The sequence below is a fragment of the Phaethon aethereus genome (genome assembly GCF_964289735.1).
Source record: "Phaethon aethereus genome assembly, chromosome: 3".
Taxonomy (NCBI): Eukaryota; Metazoa; Chordata; class Aves; order Phaethontiformes; family Phaethontidae; genus Phaethon; species Phaethon aethereus.
This window is the reverse complement of record NC_138576.1, coordinates 103,990,971-104,011,006: the sequence shown is the minus strand read 5'-3', so window position 1 is coordinate 104,011,006 and position 20,036 is coordinate 103,990,971. Positions and strand designations below refer to the sequence as shown.

Genomic DNA, 20,036 nt, shown 5'->3' with positions numbered 1-20,036 from the left:
TTTATTTTTGTAGTGCTGTCTTCCAGCTATAGGCTTCAAGAGCTGCCTGCTCTCCAAATCTGGATGGAATTCTTTTGCAATTTAGTTAGCATCATAGAGTATAGACTGGCTGTATAAGGAGAGTCAGTAACTTATTCTTGGGAAATGGAGAAAATCATGTTGCTGTTTCTTTGCGAAGTCTAAGGGCTTCAGCAGCTGTAAACACTTTTCTGGTTTTTCAGCTGTGTATTGGGTTTCCGTGGCAAGGTTTTGGTAGCGATGGGGGCTGCAGGGGTGGCTTCCGTGAGCAGCTGCTAGAAGCTTCCCCTATGTCCAATAGAGCCAATGGCAGCCGGTTCCAAGATGGACCTGCTGCTGGCCAAGGCTGAGCTCATCAGTGATGGTGGTAGTGCCTCTGGGATAACATGTTTAAGAAGAAAAAAAATTGCTGCACAACAGCAACTGTGGCTGGAGGGAGGAGTGAGAATATGTGAGGGAAACAGCTCTGCAGGCACCAAGGTCAGTGAAGAAGGAGGGGGAGGAGGTGCTCCAGGTGCCAGAGCAGAGATTCCCCTGCAGCCTGTGGTGGGTGAAGACCATGGTGAGGCTGGCTGTGCCCCTGTAGGAGGTCCCCAGTGGAGCAGATCTCCACCTGCAGCCCATGGAGGACCCCATGCCAGAGCAGGGGGATGCCTGAAGGAAGCTGTGACCCTGTGGGAAGCCCACACTGGAGCAGGCTCCTGGTAGGACCTGTGGACCCATGGAGAGAGGAGCCCATGCTGGAGCAGGTTTGCTGGCAGGACTTGTGACCCCATGGGGGATCCAGGCTGGAGTAGTCAGCTCCTGAAGGGTGGCAGCTCGTGGAAGGGACCCACTCTGGAGCAGTTTGTGAAGAACTGCAGCCCATGTGAAAGGACTCACATTGGAGAAGTTCGTGGAGGACTGTCTCCTGTGGAAGGGACCCTGTGCTGGAGCAGGGGAAGAGAGTGAGTCCTCTTCCCCCTGAGGAGGAAGGAGCGGCAGAGACGCCGTGTGATGAACTGACCGCAACCCCCATTCCCTGTCCCCCCTGCATCGCTCAGGGGGGAGGAGGTAGAGAAATTGAGAGCAAAGTTGAGCCCAGGGAGAAGGGAGGGGTGGGGGAAAGGTGTTTTAAGATTTGGTTTTATTTCTCATTATCCTGCTCTGATTTGGTTGGTAATAAATTAAATTAATTTCCCCAAGTCAGGTCTGTTTTGCATGTGACGGTAATTGGTGAGTGATCTCTCCCTGTCCTTATCTCAACCCAAGAGCTTGTTATATTTTCTTCTCCCCTGTCCAGCTGAGGAGGGGGAGTGATAGAGCAGCTTTGGTGGGCACATGGCATCTAGCCAGGGTCAGCCCACCACAACCTGCCACCAGGTGATCAAATCATACTCTTCTGAAACCTTTGCCAAAATTTGAGACTTAGGCTGTGTTGTACAGTGTTTGTGGTTGATATGTTGAATGAAAATGTGAATGTTAGGACTTGGCACTCTGTTAAAAATAGTATTTTGCAATGGTTTGTTGCACTGTAGGAAGGCTTGTCCAAAAACTAGCATAATGGGTTAGTACTAACATCCATCTTGTTCAGTAGTTTGATCCTGACAGTTGCGAACAGCAAAGTCTACAGAGGAACTCGTCTTGGGGCAGATGCCATAATCTCCATTCTTTCTTGGCAAGAAGTCTATTCTTGGTTTTCTAAAGATTTGGTGAAGCTCTGAAGTGTAAAGCTTGGTATCTTTTTTGGGGGAAAAAAAAAATTGATTCCTTTAGATGTGTTAAGAAAATACCTGTTCAACCTTTACATATTTGTAGGTTCTTGTTTCAGTGACTTTCTATAGCAGTGAGTTCCGCTGACACTGCATGACAATTTTTTTTTTTTCTTTTAAAAGAAAAATGAAAAATTTTCCAAATATCCTCTTTTTCTTGATAGGACAGACAGGTATTCCTGATCAGCCTTTTCAGTCTCCTTATTTCATTTCGCTACATTTAACCTAAATATCTGGTAAGCTGTACTGTTTACAGAAAGTAAAGAGGGTTCTGTGTCCAGTTGATTATCATGACACACTGTGGGAAAAACCTGAGTTTAGATGGCTTAACCTTATGTTACGTAGGCAACTCAGGACAATAGGTCATTTCAGAAAGTCAGTTTACAGATGTCATTTAACTACTTATGTTTTTCCATACCCTCTTCAAACTAAATTTTTGTAACAGCTGGCGGTATGTCTTTGAATCAGAACATTGGCATTCAGTATTGTCAGTGAAGAATCTCAGTCTGTGTATGAACAACTTGTGTATGTGTCTGAAATGCCAGTATGTCTCTACAAATAATTTGGGTTTAGGGACAGTCGTTTCCCATGGGGGGGGGGAAAAAAGGCATTATAATTGTTTTGGTAAGCCAGTGTACTTTTACTTTGTCCTGTCTTACTGTTGCATACAGTTACCTAAACTACTTTTCAGAGGACTCTTCAGTAGAAAGCAGATCTCACCTAACTGATGCTTTAAAGCTGTTGGACTTCCATAAGAAATGTAATTTTACTTCTCTGGCATGGCTTTTTTTTTTTTTTTTTTTTGGTTTTGTTTGTTGTAAAATGGAAAGTAAAACAAGTGCTTTGATTTCATGCACTTAATGAAAGGTGTGCTAAACTTATGCTTTATTCTTTCTTGTCAGGTTGTCCATTGCTGTTGTACCTGAAGAGGTGACCATTTGCTGTGACGTTTCTGCTCCCTCCTATTTTTTTTCCCTCCTTTTCCTTCTGTGAAGTAACATTATGAAAGGAACATGCTGTGCAAGATTTTCTTGCAGTTAATAATACCAACACTCACTTCCTTGAGAGAAATGTCCTTTAACACATACCAGAATAAAAAAATTAATGCTCTGTTATGTTACTCTGTTGTGTGCCTAATCCTGAATAAGAGATAACCTTGCCCTGAACAGCTTACTGTTTAATGAGGATCCAGTCAGTGTTCCCTAACCAACATTAGGGAAAAACAAGGGAGATAAAGGGAAACATCAGTAAGATGTTAATGTGAACAAACCAGGTAAAATTACTGTAGCCCTGTACTGCCCATCCATTTAAGACACAGTGGTGTTGTAGGAGTAACCTTGAGGGATTTGAAAGAACCAAAGATAGTAGTGTTAAGAACAGAATTTGAGGAAAATTATGTATCTTTGCACATGTCAAAAAGTATAGAGAGTGGTGTATTAAGCAGTAGTGGCAGCTTGTTTTGCTGCATGTCTTGGGCCTTGGACTGTCATGACATTTTATACTACAGCATACTGGTGCCTCCTGCTAAATTTTGTTCTCCATTGCTTATGCTACCTGGCTTCTTGTGGTTTAAGGATGGGGGTGGGGGGAAGTGTAAAGCAGAAAATAACACTGATTGTGTATGACCAAAATAAGATTCCTGAGGTATTACAAGAGTTTGTATTTTTGTTTTCCATCTCATGGTTTCTATAGAAAAGTATATACAGTTTCTTAGAAATCCCTGTGTTACGGAGCTGTGCTGGATTTTGGAGGTTAGAGTGGCTGGACCATGTAGATACCAAAACATTATTGCTATTGAAGTGGCATATATTTTGCTACTGTAACTATTGTTTGGCTGACGTAGTGATCCAGAGTTCTGGTATGCAGTTTAGGAAAGATCAGCGAGAGGTTCCATTTTGAGAATATCTGTAAGATGGAGTTGCAAGCAATAAAAATATAATTGTTAATTAATTTTTCAGAAATGTGTAAGACTTCTTTTCCCACATGGAAATTTTTATTATAATACCATTTCACTGGATTTTTCTAGGAGTATAAATGGTTCTCCTACATGTATTCTGCTAATAAAAAAACCCCAAACCCAACAACAAACAAATCAATATGGTTGCATCTGGCTCTACAGGTTGTATTATATAATGCTTTCAGGAATGATGATTCTCTCTTCTGTCTATCTAAGGCATAAATACAAAACTGAAATCAACAATCTTGCATTTGAAGGTATGGATAAATACATAAAGGGTTGGTCTACACTGAGAAAATTCTTGTGAAGATTCATCAGTTCACAGTATTTCTGCTGGAGTGCTTGTTAAACCAAGAGGAAAAACAAAAACACATGCTTGTATAACTTTAGGGTGAAAATGCTGGATACCACTAGGACCTTGCTATTGTTGGTTTCTACAACAGTTTTTAGAAAAATACCCACTTCAAATTCACTCTCAACCAATGTATTAAATACTCTTATGCTGGAAGTGAGGTTTTTACTTGCTTATAATAGTTCACTCTCTTTCATCTAAATTATGTCCCTTTTAATGAAGGTGGGTTTTATCCTCGGTTTAAGGGTTTACCTAATTAAAACTTGAAATAATGTTACAGCCTGGGAGCGTGTTATGAGGTCCGTTTGTGTTAGACATCCAGAGGGATGATCCAGGTTTCAGAGTTACACACTAAGGCCACTGCTGGATATCCACTCCCTACAGACACTGCAGAACTGCCAAAGGCATCTGTGATAGACGTTCACCTCTAACAAGTGCGTGTCCCAGCCCAACCACTCATTCCCTAACTTTGCCTTCCTTTGTGCCGTACACTGTATTTTTGTAAGGTAGCTGGAGGTAGGTTTGGATATTACTGTGCATCTTTTTAAAAGAATGTTCTGGTATTTCACTGTACTGTGTGACTTTATACAGAAGCTTTTGTATCAATTAACTGCTAGCAGTCTTTGCTTCACAATAATCAATGGAAGCACAAAAAGGAATCCTGTTCTATTTGTTTAAACACTTTGAATTTCATAGAGCATCTATATTCACAACTGAACACCTGTAAAATGTGAGCTCCTTATGAACATTGTCCCTGGCAGTGCCTGAGCCAAATATTGTATAAAAATTAACCAAAATTACAAAAGGCATAAAAAACCCACAGCAGGTATCCAAGTGTTTACAAAAATTAATAGCCCATCAGACTTTAGGGTCACGTGATATTAGTCACTAGGATTAGGTATGAGTCTAGTGCTGATAAAGGCCCTGGAAAAACGCTATTAAGATGGGTTTAAACTCAGAAAATTAGGAATTTTTCTGAGTGCAACTGCAGAAGGTAGCAGTAAGAGATTAGTTAAAATGAGAAAATGGGTAATCGCTACATTTAAATTTTATATTAAAAAAATGGTGCTACTAAGCTAGTTACAATGTGTTTGTGTGTGTTTGCTTTCTTTCTTTCCAGATTTGTGCTCTTGAGTTGTTTGGCTACTTCTGTGTATCACTCCCACTGTCAAAGAATGCAGCAAAGTTCTGTCTACATAGAAAGCAAATCTTGCAAGTAATCCATCCTGTTGACGGTAAGATCAGTAAGTGGGAAATACATGATGAAATGTTAGGCTTGGTAAAACTTTGAAATGAAGTGAGAAGAGTTTGTTTTGCCTTTTTTTTTTTTTCCTTCCCTGTTGTAGGGTTTTTTTGGAGGGGGTGTTGGTTTCTGTCTGTTGACAAACCTTCTAAAATTGAAATTGTAGAAACAGCAGATATGGCCACTAAAGTTTGTGAGGTAAGAGATCAACTTTATAAAGTGTATCACTCCAAAACAGGAATTCTGAGCACTTGTAAGGCAAAAGTTATGAATTACAAGCTCTGTGCAAGAAACTTACTGTGTTGAGTGCAGTTATATACTGGGTACTTTTTGAGGTGTGTTTCTTGGAGAGGCTACTGTAAAAGGTATTAGTAGTGTCTTTACCACTGTCAGCCTCACAGGTAGGCTGCTTCTGTCCAGAGAACAATCAATGAGATTTTTAAGATTGTTCTGCTTTTTAAATTAAACTACGGAGATTAGGCTACGTATTGTGATTTGGGGAGTCTGACTCCGTATTGTTCAGGAATTCTTCTTCATATTATTACATTGTTGGAAACTGCTGTATAGTAGAATGCAGGGTTTGTTCAGAAAGCTAATCACATGGTCTAGATCAAGGGCAGTGGCTTAAAAGGGCCAAAGTAGGAAAAAAGAGATGGAAGACCTGCTGGCCTAGTGCAAGCATATTCCTAAGTAGGACTTACTTTTCTGAACTGGGCCTAAACCCGCTAGTTTTTCTTCTTATTCTTTGTACAGCATATTATGAAAAGGTAGGATTAAAAGTAGCTTTTTTTATATTGTTAAATCAGGGAATACTGGACCACAGTTAAGAGATTACGAATGGAGTCAGTAACTTAACACAGCAATACAGCCTGCAGTGCTCCTTGCTACTTAAGAAAAAACCATCACCCAGAACTATGGGTTCCTAGGCTTATTGTGGACGGGGCATGCAAATAAAAATATTTATTACAGTTACTTAGTGGGTGCCCTTGCATTGTGTTAGAACTCAACCAAGCTGCACCTGAGTTGCTTCGTTTTGCCTTGTTTTGTATTGACCCAGACACAGGAAAAACAAAGACAGCTGAAGTACACAATAAAAAAGTTACAAAAAACCTACCAGACCTGGAACCAAAGAAACTGTGGTTAATTTCTTTTCCTCCTCTGGGTAATAACACTTCCGTGGGTCACTGCCCCTCCTCTGAGACTGGGCGAGACCGTGGGCAGGGCAGGATGGGGTTGAGCCAAGAGAGTTGCGTAGAGACACTTGCAGTGAGGGCAATGGTGATAGTAGCTGATGTCCTAATGAGGATGTGTGGGGATTTTTTTTTTTTTTTTTGTGTTGAGTTGTGGTTTTGCTATGGGTTGGTTGGTTTGTTTTCTAAATCTGGAAGGACAGCATGCCACCTTCTGTTGAAATACATGGAGATGGACATGCTGTCCAAATGGGGATAATTCTTCTATGCCCTTTTGTGCTGTTCTGAGAAGGAACAGTTCTTCCCTGTTAGCCCACACTCCAAATGTTAGATATATAAATAAAAGACCGGCTGTGTAGTCTCTCATCAGTTTTATTTTGAGAATTTTTTCTTCCATTCAGATTGTAGTATTTTTTTAGCTATTTTTCCATATTTGTTATTCACGAAAAGTCTGGAGGAAATTCGGTAACTCCAAAACTGGAAAAGTGTCCATATTTATTTTTTGACAAATTTGTTCCAGCTATTTGGGAATAGTAACATTCCTCAATTCTTAGGTCTAGAGTCTGCTGTGCAACTGGGTATTTCTTTGAGTTAAATGTTTCATTTAATTTTAGACCGCAGAATAATTGGACCTTGAGGAACCTCAGGATGAATTTTGCCAATGTCTAGAGCATTTTGGTGAAAATGACTTGTAGAAATAAATCGAACCGTTTCAGTAAGATGCACAGATGTTTTCCCACATTCTTTCCTTTTGATAGACATGCGTGTACATGTTGAACCATGGACTCACCTTAATTTTAAGGTTTGACTTTTGTTTCTCATTTCTTTTTCCATAAGATTACAAATAATGTTAATCACAAGCAACTAAGTATTCATGTATGTGTGTACTTAGATGGGGGCCTTAGCATGCAAACTTTTGGGGTAAGAATTTGTGGAATAATGACTGCTTTATTGATTTCAATTTAAAAAAATAATAAAATTATCATTGTTTTTCCATCTTAGTTTGATTCAGAACTTCCTTTTTCTGTTTAATGTCTGTATGGCGGAGTAACTTGTGCATTATCTTCTGTAATTTGTTATCCTATTAGTGAATGTATTTTATTTTGACTGTTTAACAAAAGCCATATGGTAATATACAAATGGAACTCAATTTAAAGATTGAATGTTGTTTTTATTTTCAGGATTGGTGGTAGTTTGTTACAACTTCACGTTATTTTCCATTTTTGTTGTTATATTCTGGTTTTTGACAGTTTATTTTTTATGAAGACCTTATTTTACAAAGAACTTATTTTTACAAAGAACAAAAGGTAGTCTGCAAAACAGGGTAGAAATCAAAAAGGCCTTGAATAAAAACAGTGCTTTTCAGTATAAATTAATTAAATTTTGCGCTTATGAGACTTCCCTAACCACTGTGTTTGTTTACTGATTTGATGCTGGGAAAGTGAAATGACAAGTCCCAAAGAACTGACAGAGTCTCACAGCAAAAGTCTTGTGCAACTTTGGAAGAACTGGGTTTGTTCAGGCTGAAAGGCAGCAAGAGCAGACAGAGGAGCATTATAGCAACTCTTCATGCGTCTGAAAACTTGCAGAACGGTTGGTGAATTTTTTTTTTTTGTGTGTGTGTCTGCAGGAGAAAGAGTTTTTTACTAGCTTTAAAGACCAGGTGACTTGGCAGTATTTTAGGAAGAGCTTTCTTATGATATTTATTAGATGTTGGAACAGATTACCTAGAGAGACTGTATGGGTGACTAATGGGAAGGTTTTAAAGGAAGTTACAGTAGTATCTCTCAGGCGTGAACCTTGTGACAAGATGAAAGAAAGGAGCTCAGTCCTGTGCCAACATTTTTATTTCATAGATACCATGGTGTTTAGTGACTTTCCCACAACTAGTGCCTGGAACTAATATTTTTATTGATGATAGTTTTCAACATGTTTGTGTGTATCAGCACTGGAAGTTACGGTCATATTAGTAAATGGGTTGGCATAAATACAGGCTGCTGCCAAAAAGGGAGGTGTCTCAGCTGCTTTTACCCCATTCACCACCAGTGCTGGGTTTCTTTTCAGGCTGGTTTTCAATTCAAATGGGGTGACAAATACGCACAGCTTAGATGAAGGCAAATCTGTCCTTTTTGCAGCAGCAGCTGCTCAAAGTGACTGTGGAAGAATAGCTTAAGTCTCTGCAGGCAAGGGATGGTCACTTGCTGGGGTACTACAAATCCTGACCTAGGGCCTTTTTCAGGAAAAAACAACAGGCTGAAAGAGCAGCATAATAAAATACAGCTGAATGTCCTCTATAGCAACCTATGACCTTTTATATTAGCCTTAAGTGGAGGTGTTAGGTATTAATTTCTGTCCAATAGGTTTTAGCAAACAAGCAAATCAAGCAGTTTCAGTTTTCAACTTTCCAAGAAAAATGATAGCTGGAGAGGTAACCATATAATAATGAAGTCAGACAGTGTACATGCACTGTTTCAAGTGGGGCTTTGCTTCCACCTTTTATCATTTGCAAAATTTACCAATAATGGCAAGAAAATGAGTATAGAATTCAAAATAATCACAGGGAAACATTAACACAGTGTCCCTCTGTGCTAGTGGTGAAAAAATTCGTATCACCAGCAGGAATCATATTTTGCAGTGGGGAGAAAGTCTAAAGGAGGTAAAAGATAAAGAAGAAATCTTCCATTTGCTATAACATTTTATTAATTTGCAATGTTATGACGTAGATGTAAGCCCCAACCTAGCTCAAATGGTACCTTTGACATGGAACTTCTAGGATTAGGCATGATGCTCTGAAAAACTAGGTAATTGGAGACTGGACCACACAATGCAACACAAACTGCAGCCAGCCCACACTTTATGGAGCTCGAGAAAAAATACAGCTTTTCTTTCTTACCCTGTGTCCCCTTGCTCCCACTTCTGTGTACTTGCTGATTCAGTTTAAAATCTTTTTTTTCCTGAGAGGCCTCAAAGTTTCTGTAATGTATGCCAGCTGCCAGATGTCTCCAAATCATAGATACTCCTGTGGAGCCTGGCAGGAGCTAAGATAGCATGCACTTATCTAGCCCTCTGGCACAGTGGCTTAGAGGAATAACAAAACAGTCTTCCAGGTCCCAGTTTTTCCAAACCTCACTCTTGGTTGTTAGCAGTTGTGTAAATTAAGTGTCAAAGGTTACAGTTACAATTTTTATGGGGAAATTGCCAGAGAGTTTTAAGATCTCTTCAGGTTTAGCCTGTGCTGCTGAAGCCAGCAGGAACTAAGTAACCTGGGGTCTTTGCATGTGCAGTTGTTGGGGTTAGATTTAGATGTGTAAGGGTGCAAATAAATGCTTCCGTGCGATTCTTCAAAATCCAATATCGTTTCAGGGAGAGTTAGTAGCCTCTTTTCCCACTTCAGGCGCTTGATTTTTCTCTCCTAACCTGTCTCTCTCTGGCAGCACATCCCGGGGTGGCCAGTGTCGAGTTCATGACCAGTTCAGGCGCGGCTTCCATGGCACAAGCTCCTTCATGTGCCTGGCCGCAGGGCTGGGCCGTTTTGGGAGTCGCCCAGCGCTCCGGCTGCGTGAGGGGCTGCCGGCGCCAGGACGCCCTGGGACTTGAGCTGTAGCTCCTGCTGCAACCAATTTGCCACCTGCCTCCAGCCCTCAACTCGCCACAATACGCACCTCAGGGGGGGAGGCGGAAAGAACGAAGTCGTTTGATCCCTGAATGGAAACCCGTTGTAAATTAAATATTTCAAACAGCTGAAGATCTGTCAAAGGTCATATTTAAATAGTTTATCTCACTGCTTCCGCTGAGCTGTTCATCAGTTCGACCGCATAACGCTAAGTAGCCTTCTAAGAGAAATCGTCGTCGGGAAGCGTGAGACGCCGGTATTTCGCGGCGGTGTCCCAGCCGGGGCGGCAGGCGGAGGTACCTCCCGCCGCCCCGGTGAGCTGCCGCCGCCCTGGGTTTGTGAGTGGTTTTAAAGCACTTGGAGTTTCTCGGGCCCCCCGCCGCCCCTGGGCGGGAGACGAGGGGCCCGTGAGGCACCATCCGCCCGCCTGGCGGGACGCCGCCTTCCCCCAGCTCGCCGGCCGTTGGGGAGCTGGCCCTTTCGCGCACGCGGACGGCGGGCGCCGCGTTTTCCCCTGAGCTGCAGCCCCGAGCGGTACCAGGGGCGGCTCGTGGCTGCGAGCTCGCGGGGCGGGCGGGCTCCCGTTGCGCGCCCCCCCCCGCTCCTCCGCCCCGGCGGCCGCCCCCTCAGCGAGCGCCGCGTCGCCCCCAGACGATGGCGCTGCAGCACCGGCCTTGCGGCGGGGCGGCGCGGGGCGGTGGCGCCCGGCAGGGGGCGCTGCGGGGAGGTCCGGCGGCGGTGGTGCGCGGGAGGCGGCGGGCGGGCTGGTGCCGCACAGCCGTGCCGGTCCCGGCGGAGGCATGAGGCGCGCGGGGCGGGCGGGGAGCGGCGCGGCAGAGCGCGGGTCGGCGCGGCCCTGAGCGAAGCCTCCGCGGCGCGCTCCCGCAGAGCGACTATGGCCGGGGGAAGGCGAGGGCTGGTGGCGCCTCAGAACACGTTCCTGGAGAACATCGTGCGAAGGTCTAACGGTAAGGAGGGACTGGGGCGGCGGGGAGGCGCCGGCACCCCGGGACTGAGGGCGAGCTCTCACTGAGGCGAAGCAGCCAGCCGCTCCCTCGGCGGGGGCAGCCCCGGGCGGAGGGGCATTGAGCCCCGGCCCCGCTGCCGGGCGGTTCCGCCGAAGCGGCGCATCCAGGTGCCGGGCGCATCCAGCCCCTGGCCCGGCCGGGGAAGCGTGGCAGCCGCCGCCTGGCGTGGCTCCGGCCGCAGGTGCGCTGGCACGGCGGGGCGCCCGGGGAGACCTGCTGGCCGGGCTGCGCCCGGTGCGGGGCGAGCCGGGGGCAAGCGCCGGGGCCCGACCCGGCGCGGGGGGCGGCCGGGGGGGCAGTGTCAGGCCACCGGCGGGGTCCGGCACCCGGCCGGGGCTGCGGGAGCACGGCGGCTTCGGCCGGGGAGGCGGTGCGGGGATTCAAGATGGTCTCTGGGAAGGGGAAGCCTGGTGCCGGGGGATCGGCGAGGGCTGCCTGTCCGAGATGAGAGGGAAGATTGTCGTAAGTGGGGAGAGAGTTTGCCATTTTGAGGGCCGAGGGTAGATAATTTTTTTTTTTTCCTAGTGCACTGTAACCAGGTCTTTCTCTTGGAAAACTGCGGAGTGGAAAATGCCTCGAATTTCACAATTGCATGCAAATATGCATTAATGTTATCCAGATTCTTTCACTTAGGGACTTACCAAAAGCTGCTCCCTCAATAAGCCTGCTACCATGCAAACGTTTACGTATTTGCTTAAACCCAGGCATGTGCATTTTTTTTTAAAGCTATGAGCCGAAGTTCTGCCATTTTTAATGCTTCCATTGACTTCAGTGGGGTTACTTCAGGGATTAAGAACTTCTAATATGATTGACAATATGCAGGATCAAGCTCCTTTTGATGACGTGACAAGATGACTTAATTAAAAATATAGTCAGTTGTGATAAGGCAAAGACAATTAACCCTCTTGATAAGCAGCTAAAACCTTAAATTATTCAAAGAATGATTTTCAATTTTTTTTTTTTCAGTTAGGTGCTATTATAGGAGAAATAGCCTTTGATGAGACCATATTTTCACATAAAATTGTGAGGCTAGTTTTACAGGTTGTTTTTCTCTGCAACTTTCCTGTAGAAGGGAAGGGGTTGGAAGCTGCATTCCTGAAAAAATACTCGCCATTCTTACAGTGAATCTTGCCCTTTCTATTAAAAAATAAAATGTTACATTTCATCACATTCAGGCTGCTTCTCTAATCTTCCAACAACAGTTATTTAAGGCTCTTCTCAAAACTGTCCTGAGTTTGTAGATTATTTTCTTTATTAAAACCCAGTCTTCTCTTTTGACTTTCACTGCCAAAACCTTGATGCAGTAAGTCAGTTGAGGTTTGGAGATGGGAGGAATCATGCAGCAGAAGCTATGTCGTGTTTCTTCCTCTCTCTTCCCATTATTAAGAAGGTGTCATAACAGAGTGTTGTGCTAGACAGCACAGGTAAAATGACAGCACTCCATTTCCAAATGCTCAGCAAGTCCTGAGGGCTGTAATCAATACAAGTTTTTAGATTAAGCCTGGTAGGAAGTGATGCACAGTTCAGACATATTAGGAAAAGCTTAGGGAAGTGACTCAGGTTTAGAAGCCCATTTCTTCTGTAACTTGCCTTCTAGTTTTTGCTGTACCCCGTCCAGCTTTGCTCTAAATTTGGTGCCGTCACATATGAATGCTGTATGAATCAGTTCTAATGTTGGACCATCAGCCTCTTCTAACCTCCGTCTTGTTTGGGAAGCAAGGGTAGTCTCCTTTCTCTCATCGTCTGGCAGGGCTGTGCTGGCTGGCATAGGAGCAGTACGGAAACATGCCAGTTCCTTGTCGCCTGTCTCATCTTGGCCTGTCTACTTGGCCTTTGAGATGATTTGGGATGCCCACAGGATGAGTGCTTAAATGGCCCCATAAAGCTTGAGGTTTGGCTCCTCCTTCTTGGTTTCATTCGGTTGGGTAGTAATGTGACCCACAATGAAACGATCTAGGCCATCTGGGATTTTCCAAATAAACCTTGGCCTTATTGTCAAACTGTATTTGCTGGCACATGCAAGCAAGTCAAGTAGTGCCAACAGGTATTGAGTTGATACAGATATAGGAATGTTCCTAATTTGGGGAGGATTCCCTTAGAAAGGAGAGGAGTTTGGTCATAGAACAGAAATAGATACTGAATAAGTGCTTCACCTAAAGGTACTTGTGTATGACATGCATGTACCCACAGTCACAGGTGAACAGAGGAAAACACATTCTTGCTGCGTGTTACATTTTGGGACAGGGGCTGTTAATGTGGTAAAAGCGGCCATATGGTAATAACAAAGTAATTGGCATGAAAGCACTTTTGGAAGCGTTGCTATAAGGACAGCACTAATGATGCCATTTTTTTACCGGTAGTTTAAGAAGTAATTCTTTGGACAGCCTTTCACATTAGATGTGGGACTGGGAAGCTGATGCAGCTTCAATAGCTAAAGGTAATAGCAGTGTACATAGACGTGCAAGTTCAGGGTTTTTCCATCAGGGTTAGTATTTTGCTTATGTTTGTATCACACCACCTGCAACAAGACTCTCCTCAAACTCTCTTGGTCTGAACCATCTCCTTTAGAGTTATTAGGGACAAGAGCTGCTTCCTAGGTTGCAAATCGACTGAGACAGGTTCTCATGCGCTAAATGTCAGCCAGAAGAGCTATGCTAGGGTTAGAAGCTGCACAGTATTTCCTCTTTACACATTGGAGTAAAGAAGGAATTGAGAATTTTCAGCTCATCCTGGGATGGGGTGGCCTTATGATAGCACACACAGGAAAGAATATATAAAGTGTCATCTGCTTAGAGGCCTGTGGACCTCATCTGGTCCTCTGTGATTTCTTCTCACATGAAGACATTTCAGATGAAGTGTTAAGTTTCTTTCATCTTTGAAAGGAGAGATGCTGTAATACTGCTTGTCTTGTATTTAATGTTTAAAAGCTGTGTTTCTATACTAGCCATGTAGAGCTAGAAAAATAAATGTTGCATGTAGTGCTTGGTTGACAAAAATTTGTTTGGAGCATTGAAATATTTAAAGACCAGAACACCCAACGGGACAGAAAATGAGCCCATGCTGTAAAACAGTGCAGTATGTAAAGAATCGCTAGTCCCTGCTGGTTACTGCTAATGTGATATTAATGTTTTTCTCGGGTAATGTAATACACCCACAGTATACAAGCACTATGACAATAACAGTTATAACCTTGGTTCATGGCCAAGGCACCCAATTCAAATGGTGCAGTATGTTCTAGAGAGTACTGATTCTTTGTGATATTCCAATGCTTTATCAATAACTGGAGCAAAAATAATTTTCAGTTTATGTGAATGCTAGATAGATTCAGCAGCCCTTTCTTGGTCAAAATTCTTGCTGAGGTATGTGATAATTGGGCATGTGTAAGGATGGCAAAAGCAAGCCCTGTGTTTACATGGTCTTGGAATTTCAGTGAAAGTCACAAATGCTTTTCTGATTTATTGACAAAATGAGGAGGTTGGAAGAAGGAGGGGTTAGAGGGCATAAGGCTGGTGTGAATTTAGTCTTGCTTTCACTATATCCCCTGGCAACACCCTAAGGACATGTCAGGTATGGAAGCAAACCTGCACCCTTTGATAGAGAATGCATCGAGTTCCCTGTAGAAGAAAAGAAAAAGCGCCTTCAGACACAAATCCTGAGAATAACAGACATTTCCATGATTTATGGCATTACTTCCATTGGAGACTATGAAGTCCCAGTACAATAAACATTCTGCAACCGGGGCATGCTAACCTTGTACCATTGTCTGAGACCTAAGGCCTAGGAGGGGAAATTAACTTTATTATAAACAGCTCTGAAACTGGAAAACCTGGGTTTATGTTCAGCCAGAGAGAAATGCAAAGGAAGCTAACAGAGAATGAAGAATTAAACCGAGTTTTCTTTTCATACATCCTGGTGTGACCTAGTTAGGTTCCTTTGAATAGGGAAATGCATTTCAGTGACTGTTTTAGACTTGAAAGTACTGAAAAGGACAAAGTTAACTGTGCACAGGGAAGAGCAAATACTGAGGTATTCCTTATGAGGTGCAATGTCCAGGTTAAGCTATCCTAGTTCTTAAAGCTCCCAAATGAGCTGACTCAGAAGGCTGTAGCAGATATGCGGGATGTTTTCTGCTCCATGCTGCCAGTTTAAAGTCTCATCCACCTTCCAGACTTCAGTGGGTTAATTTCAGCATAACAAACCCAATGTAATGCAATAGAGGGGTCTAGCCTGGAGAATGCTTCCCTTCCCTTGTATGGAAAGCTTTTTGCCAGTGTCACACCTTGCAAAAAGTGCATGGAAAACTGCTGGAGCAGGAATAAGATGGTCTTATATGTATAGAGCGCCTTTAGCTGAAGATCTTGTTTCTCTTGCCATTACTATGGCTTGCCCTGTGCAAGGCAAAGTGAATGTTACCTTCTACAAATCCGGTATCCAGCGTTGAACTTGAGCCTGTACCCTTTTGTATCTAATCTTGCAAGACCTGGTTTATTCAAGATTTCTTGTAAAATCACTTTTGGCTGAGTAAAGTCCACAAGCGCAGGTCTGTCTGTTGGCACTGGTTAAAGCAAGACATTTAGCCATGAAAGCAGCAGACCTTCAAAAATCACAAGGGGACAACTTGTAGGTTCCGTGTCAATGACATTTTCCCAAACTGCAAGTGAAACAAAGGGTTTTGTTTCTTCCTGATCTTCCTTCTTTTCTAAGTTAACAACTGTAGAGATGCTTTTATTTTCATCCAGGTTTTTCATGCAATTGGTCAGTACATCAAAATATCTATCCACTATTGACAACTTTTTCTTTTTACAGTATCACTTGAGGTAAATATAAAATGTTTTTTTGCTGGCTTTTACTAGGCCAGAAGCTTCTAGTTTTGTGTGTGCCTCTTTATGCATTCAGAAGTGTACGACCTGATTTCCTTAAAATGACTTTTATAGATAGTAAGAAAAAAAAGTACAACACAGAGATGGTAGATAACATGTTTTAAAATTAATGTTCTGAAAGCTCAAGAAGTTCTACTGTGATAATTCAACATATCAATCCATTTCTGCATTAAATCCTAGAACAAGATCATAAAACAAATCTTAATGAAACCCATTCATTGGAGAATTTGTTAAGGCATTTTTGTAACTCAAATAGGTAAAAGTGAGCAGGGAGTTAGGTCTTGTCAAATGCTTTTAGGGCTTTTGATGGCTGTAGCTATCATCAGTAAATCAAATGGCTTCTTTAAACTGATGGAAGACCCATACAACTGATGCAACTAAGCATCATGCTAAACTGAAAAACATGCTTTTTCCTTGATTTCTTTTAAGATCAGGTGGCGGGGGGGAACCCTGACCAATTAAATGGTGAAGTCTCGCTGCTAAATAGCATTTTTGTCCTTTATTAAGAGTGGTGCAATATATGACTCTTACAACTGATGAACTTTCTAATTCCTGAAAATAATCTCATGATAACATCACATTTGTCTAAATGTCTTTTTTTAAAGTTATTTCTCAGTATGAACACTACTTCAGGGATAGGCAAGGAATGATGCTATGCATAAAATACATATGACAGCTTCTGTGCACTTGCCATTTCAGCTATTCTTGTTCCATTATTCTGCCCTAATTTGTTTTATTTTTTAAAAATACAGATGATTATGAAGATTTTACAGCTACTAGTGTTGGAAGGATGTATTCTTTTTGATTTAAATTCTTCTCATGGTAGAGGTCTGCTGTGAAATATTTGCTATAACAATGTAAAATAACAAATGTTGAGATGGAACCAGTAGTTTTTATCTGTACTGCTGGCTGAAATTAGCATTCATTTTCTGTAATGATTCAAACTGAGTCACTTGAAGTTGTTGTTTTAGTTAGTGTCTCTTGTTATTTGTGGTAAGTATGATGAAATACATTTTTTAATAATTCTTTTCAGCCTGTACTTGCATTATGCTCTGGAGTACACATGACAGTGTAAGTCATGTTTGAATAAAGTATGCAATGCCTGCATCTAGTGGATTGTGTTCATGCTGTAGCAGCCAAGGAGCTTTTAAATCCATTTTTGTTTCTGTAAAATAAGTACTCACATGAAACGAAGTGAACCCGTCTATGGGGTTTTATAATATGTTGTTTTGTATAGGAATGAGGCTACATCTTAAAATAATTCAGTCTCGATATTAAGGATGTACAATTTTGAGGCCACTATTCTGTAGAGAGATCAAGTTGTTCAATGGGGTATTTAAACATTGATGCACTCCCACTATAGGAATGAATACAAGGAGGTGCTGAGTGGATGTATGTATCCATGTAACAACATTGACTTCAGCATGAGATTGTGGGTGGAAGAGCAGAATTTTGTCTTATTACTTTTATTCTACCATGTGAATAGTCTTTCAGTCCTTTGAGCAGCTCTTTACTTGCTTTGAATGCAGTTACAGCACTTCCATTAGGATGAAAATTTGGTTGGTTCCTGTATCTTTCCTCCCTGAAGTGTGAGCCTTGAATCCTGTGTATGCAAAGAAAGGATTGGATAGGTGCTAGAAATTGTTTGACCTGTTTGTACTGATCAATGTGACTAAATGCTGCTGGTTTACTTTTTTCAAAGTTAAGACTAAACATGAGCAAAAATTCATACCTATCCTTTGCAAATTGTTAAAGCAAAAGCACAATATGAGCTGTGTAACTGTAGCAATTTTGACAGGCCTACTTATAAGCAACGTTCTACTTCCATCCATTGTGTTCCTTACCAAAAATGAAACCATCTCTCTTTTTCCCCATATCCAAATGATGCTACTTGTGCTGCAAAGTCACAAATTTGTAAATACCAGAATTGTTTAGAAACTCATCTGTCCCTTGTACTTAAGCTCTATGATACAGTCTTTAATTGTATGACCGTTGCACATGCACGTTTCTTACGCTGGCTGTGACATAGCACCTATGCTGCTTTACACCCAGCTAATGGAACAGTAGCTCAGGAGGCTATCCCTATCCCCAGTGACTATGGGTAGGGTAAGAAACCTATTTTCTAAGCAGTTCTTTTCTTTCTGCTGTAATAGTGGTTTGTACTTTGTAATGCTAGAGGTCTGGGTTTGCTCCACTGAAGATCCGTGGGAGGAGTTTGAGACATCATTAAAAAAGGCGTGTTGGTCTCAATAACCAGGGTTATGTCGTCATCCAACATGATGAAGGCTGTGGTCTGGAATGAGAAGACCAATTTCTCTTCTTTTGGCAACCAATGGGAGAAATTAGCAAGTTTGGTGAGGAGCAGGTCTTCCCACCACAGTGAGCCTGATTCTCCTTTCACTGAGAGGGGAATAAATTAGGAGCAAAGCTTTTGAGTTTTGTAGTTGTGTGATGACTGTGGGAAAGATATATTAATATATTTAAATTACATTTGTGCACTGTGCCAACCTGAGTACACTTGTGGGGGGCTTTGACAGACGCTCATACGTATCTGGAAGCGCAGTGGGCACCAGCCTCTGTTGTTACCAAGGTCTGCGCTACAACTCGCTGAGCAGAGTTGCTCCAAGTACTTCCTCTGCGCAGGCAGCAACGTGGGAATGTGTCTGGCAGCGTTCTGGTGTCTGACCAGCGTGTCCCAGAAGAGAGCCCATGTGTCACTGAAGGGACAGGGAAGGCAGAACTGGTGTACTGGCCTCTGGAAAGGGGTGGGGAGCTCAGCTTGGCAAGGCCCGCCTTACAGGAGGGGGTGCTATGGGATACTATGGGTGCAAATGTCCAGGAGTGCAGGGGAGTGGTAGAGAGTAAGCATTCCAGTAACTTGCTCCATGCTCTTTGCACTTGCTCTCAGCTAGTCCTGACCAGCTATGTCTGTGAGGTGCTTCTTGTCCTCAGGCATTTTGGAGGTTTGAGCTGATGGACTGTTTCAGTTAAATAAAGCACTATATGTTGCAACAAGATTTAGTTGATACGGTAGTTTTGGTGAAGCTAGGCATTCTAGAGACTTGCTGTCGCTGCTGTAAAAGGATCGCTGTTATTTGTGAAGACATTTTCTGATTCTTATGTGATGGTGTAGTTCGTGAGTGGAGGAAAGTACTGGTTTTAGTGACTGAGCAAAATCCATTCTTACATTTTGGAAGGAGTTAAAATGTTTTTCTTGTTGCTTTAAAGCAGCTGTGACTAGTTTAAAGTGATAAGCCAAAATGGGTCTGACATTTGAGTGTGTAAAGGCTGATGTGTGAATATACTGCAGTGAGCAGAACTGACTTGTGGAAAGTGCAGGCTAGAAAATATGAGGTGGGGCACTTCACAAAGTAACTAGTGATGCAGAGCCCTATCACAAAAGCTCACCCTACTTATACAAGTAATTTTGCTGCCTTTGAGATACTACAGTTCTTGTGTTTCTGTAGCATGAGGTGCTCTGTACTGCGCTATACGTATTTCTATGCCTCCCAATAGTCTTCCTCAGACTCTGCCAAATGCAACACAAGCCAGAACTTCAGGTCTTCTTTTATGTAAGCCCGCCCACTCCAGTTCCTAGCATAATTCTTAAGGCGGGCAGTGATGCTTACCACTTCTCCTTGGGCCAGGCAATACTGGTAACCCAATTGATATTGTGGTAGAAATCGATTTCCTGGTATGGGAGTCCTCCGAGTCCTTTCAAAGAGGTGCCTCAAGTCACTAAATAGTTTGAGTACTGCAGCTATTACATTTTACTCCCCGTCTTTGAAGAGAATTTAGCAGTGGATTTCTTCATGGTGTTCCTCTGACCAAGTCCTTTCCTGGCCTTGTTGACCCACTTGTGAGTCCCCAAGAGGCTTTGCCCTGTGATGCTCGAAGAGTTTGCTAGAGCATCCCTCATGCTTGTTGTGCAACAAGGCCACAGCTGTTTCCTGGCCTCTGGGACCCTGTGTCCGTGCAGCTGGGGAGGCAATATTTGCCTCAGT

At 42.8% G+C, this 20,036-nt stretch overlaps 1 protein-coding gene across 1 annotated transcript in view; it reads left to right on the top strand.

Annotated features, from left to right (window-relative positions):
* Positions 1–11,019: 11,019 nt before the first annotated feature.
* Positions 11,020–20,036, top strand: part of KCNH1 (potassium voltage-gated channel subfamily H member 1) — a gene marked incomplete at both ends in the record, with an annotated part of 191,477 nt that continues 182,460 nt past the window's right edge. Inside the window, one exon of the mRNA XM_081997292.1 lies at positions 11,020–11,092. Within this exon, the coding sequence (XP_081853418.1) occupies positions 11,020–11,092 (73 nt within the window). The remainder of the gene's footprint in view (positions 11,093–20,036) is intronic.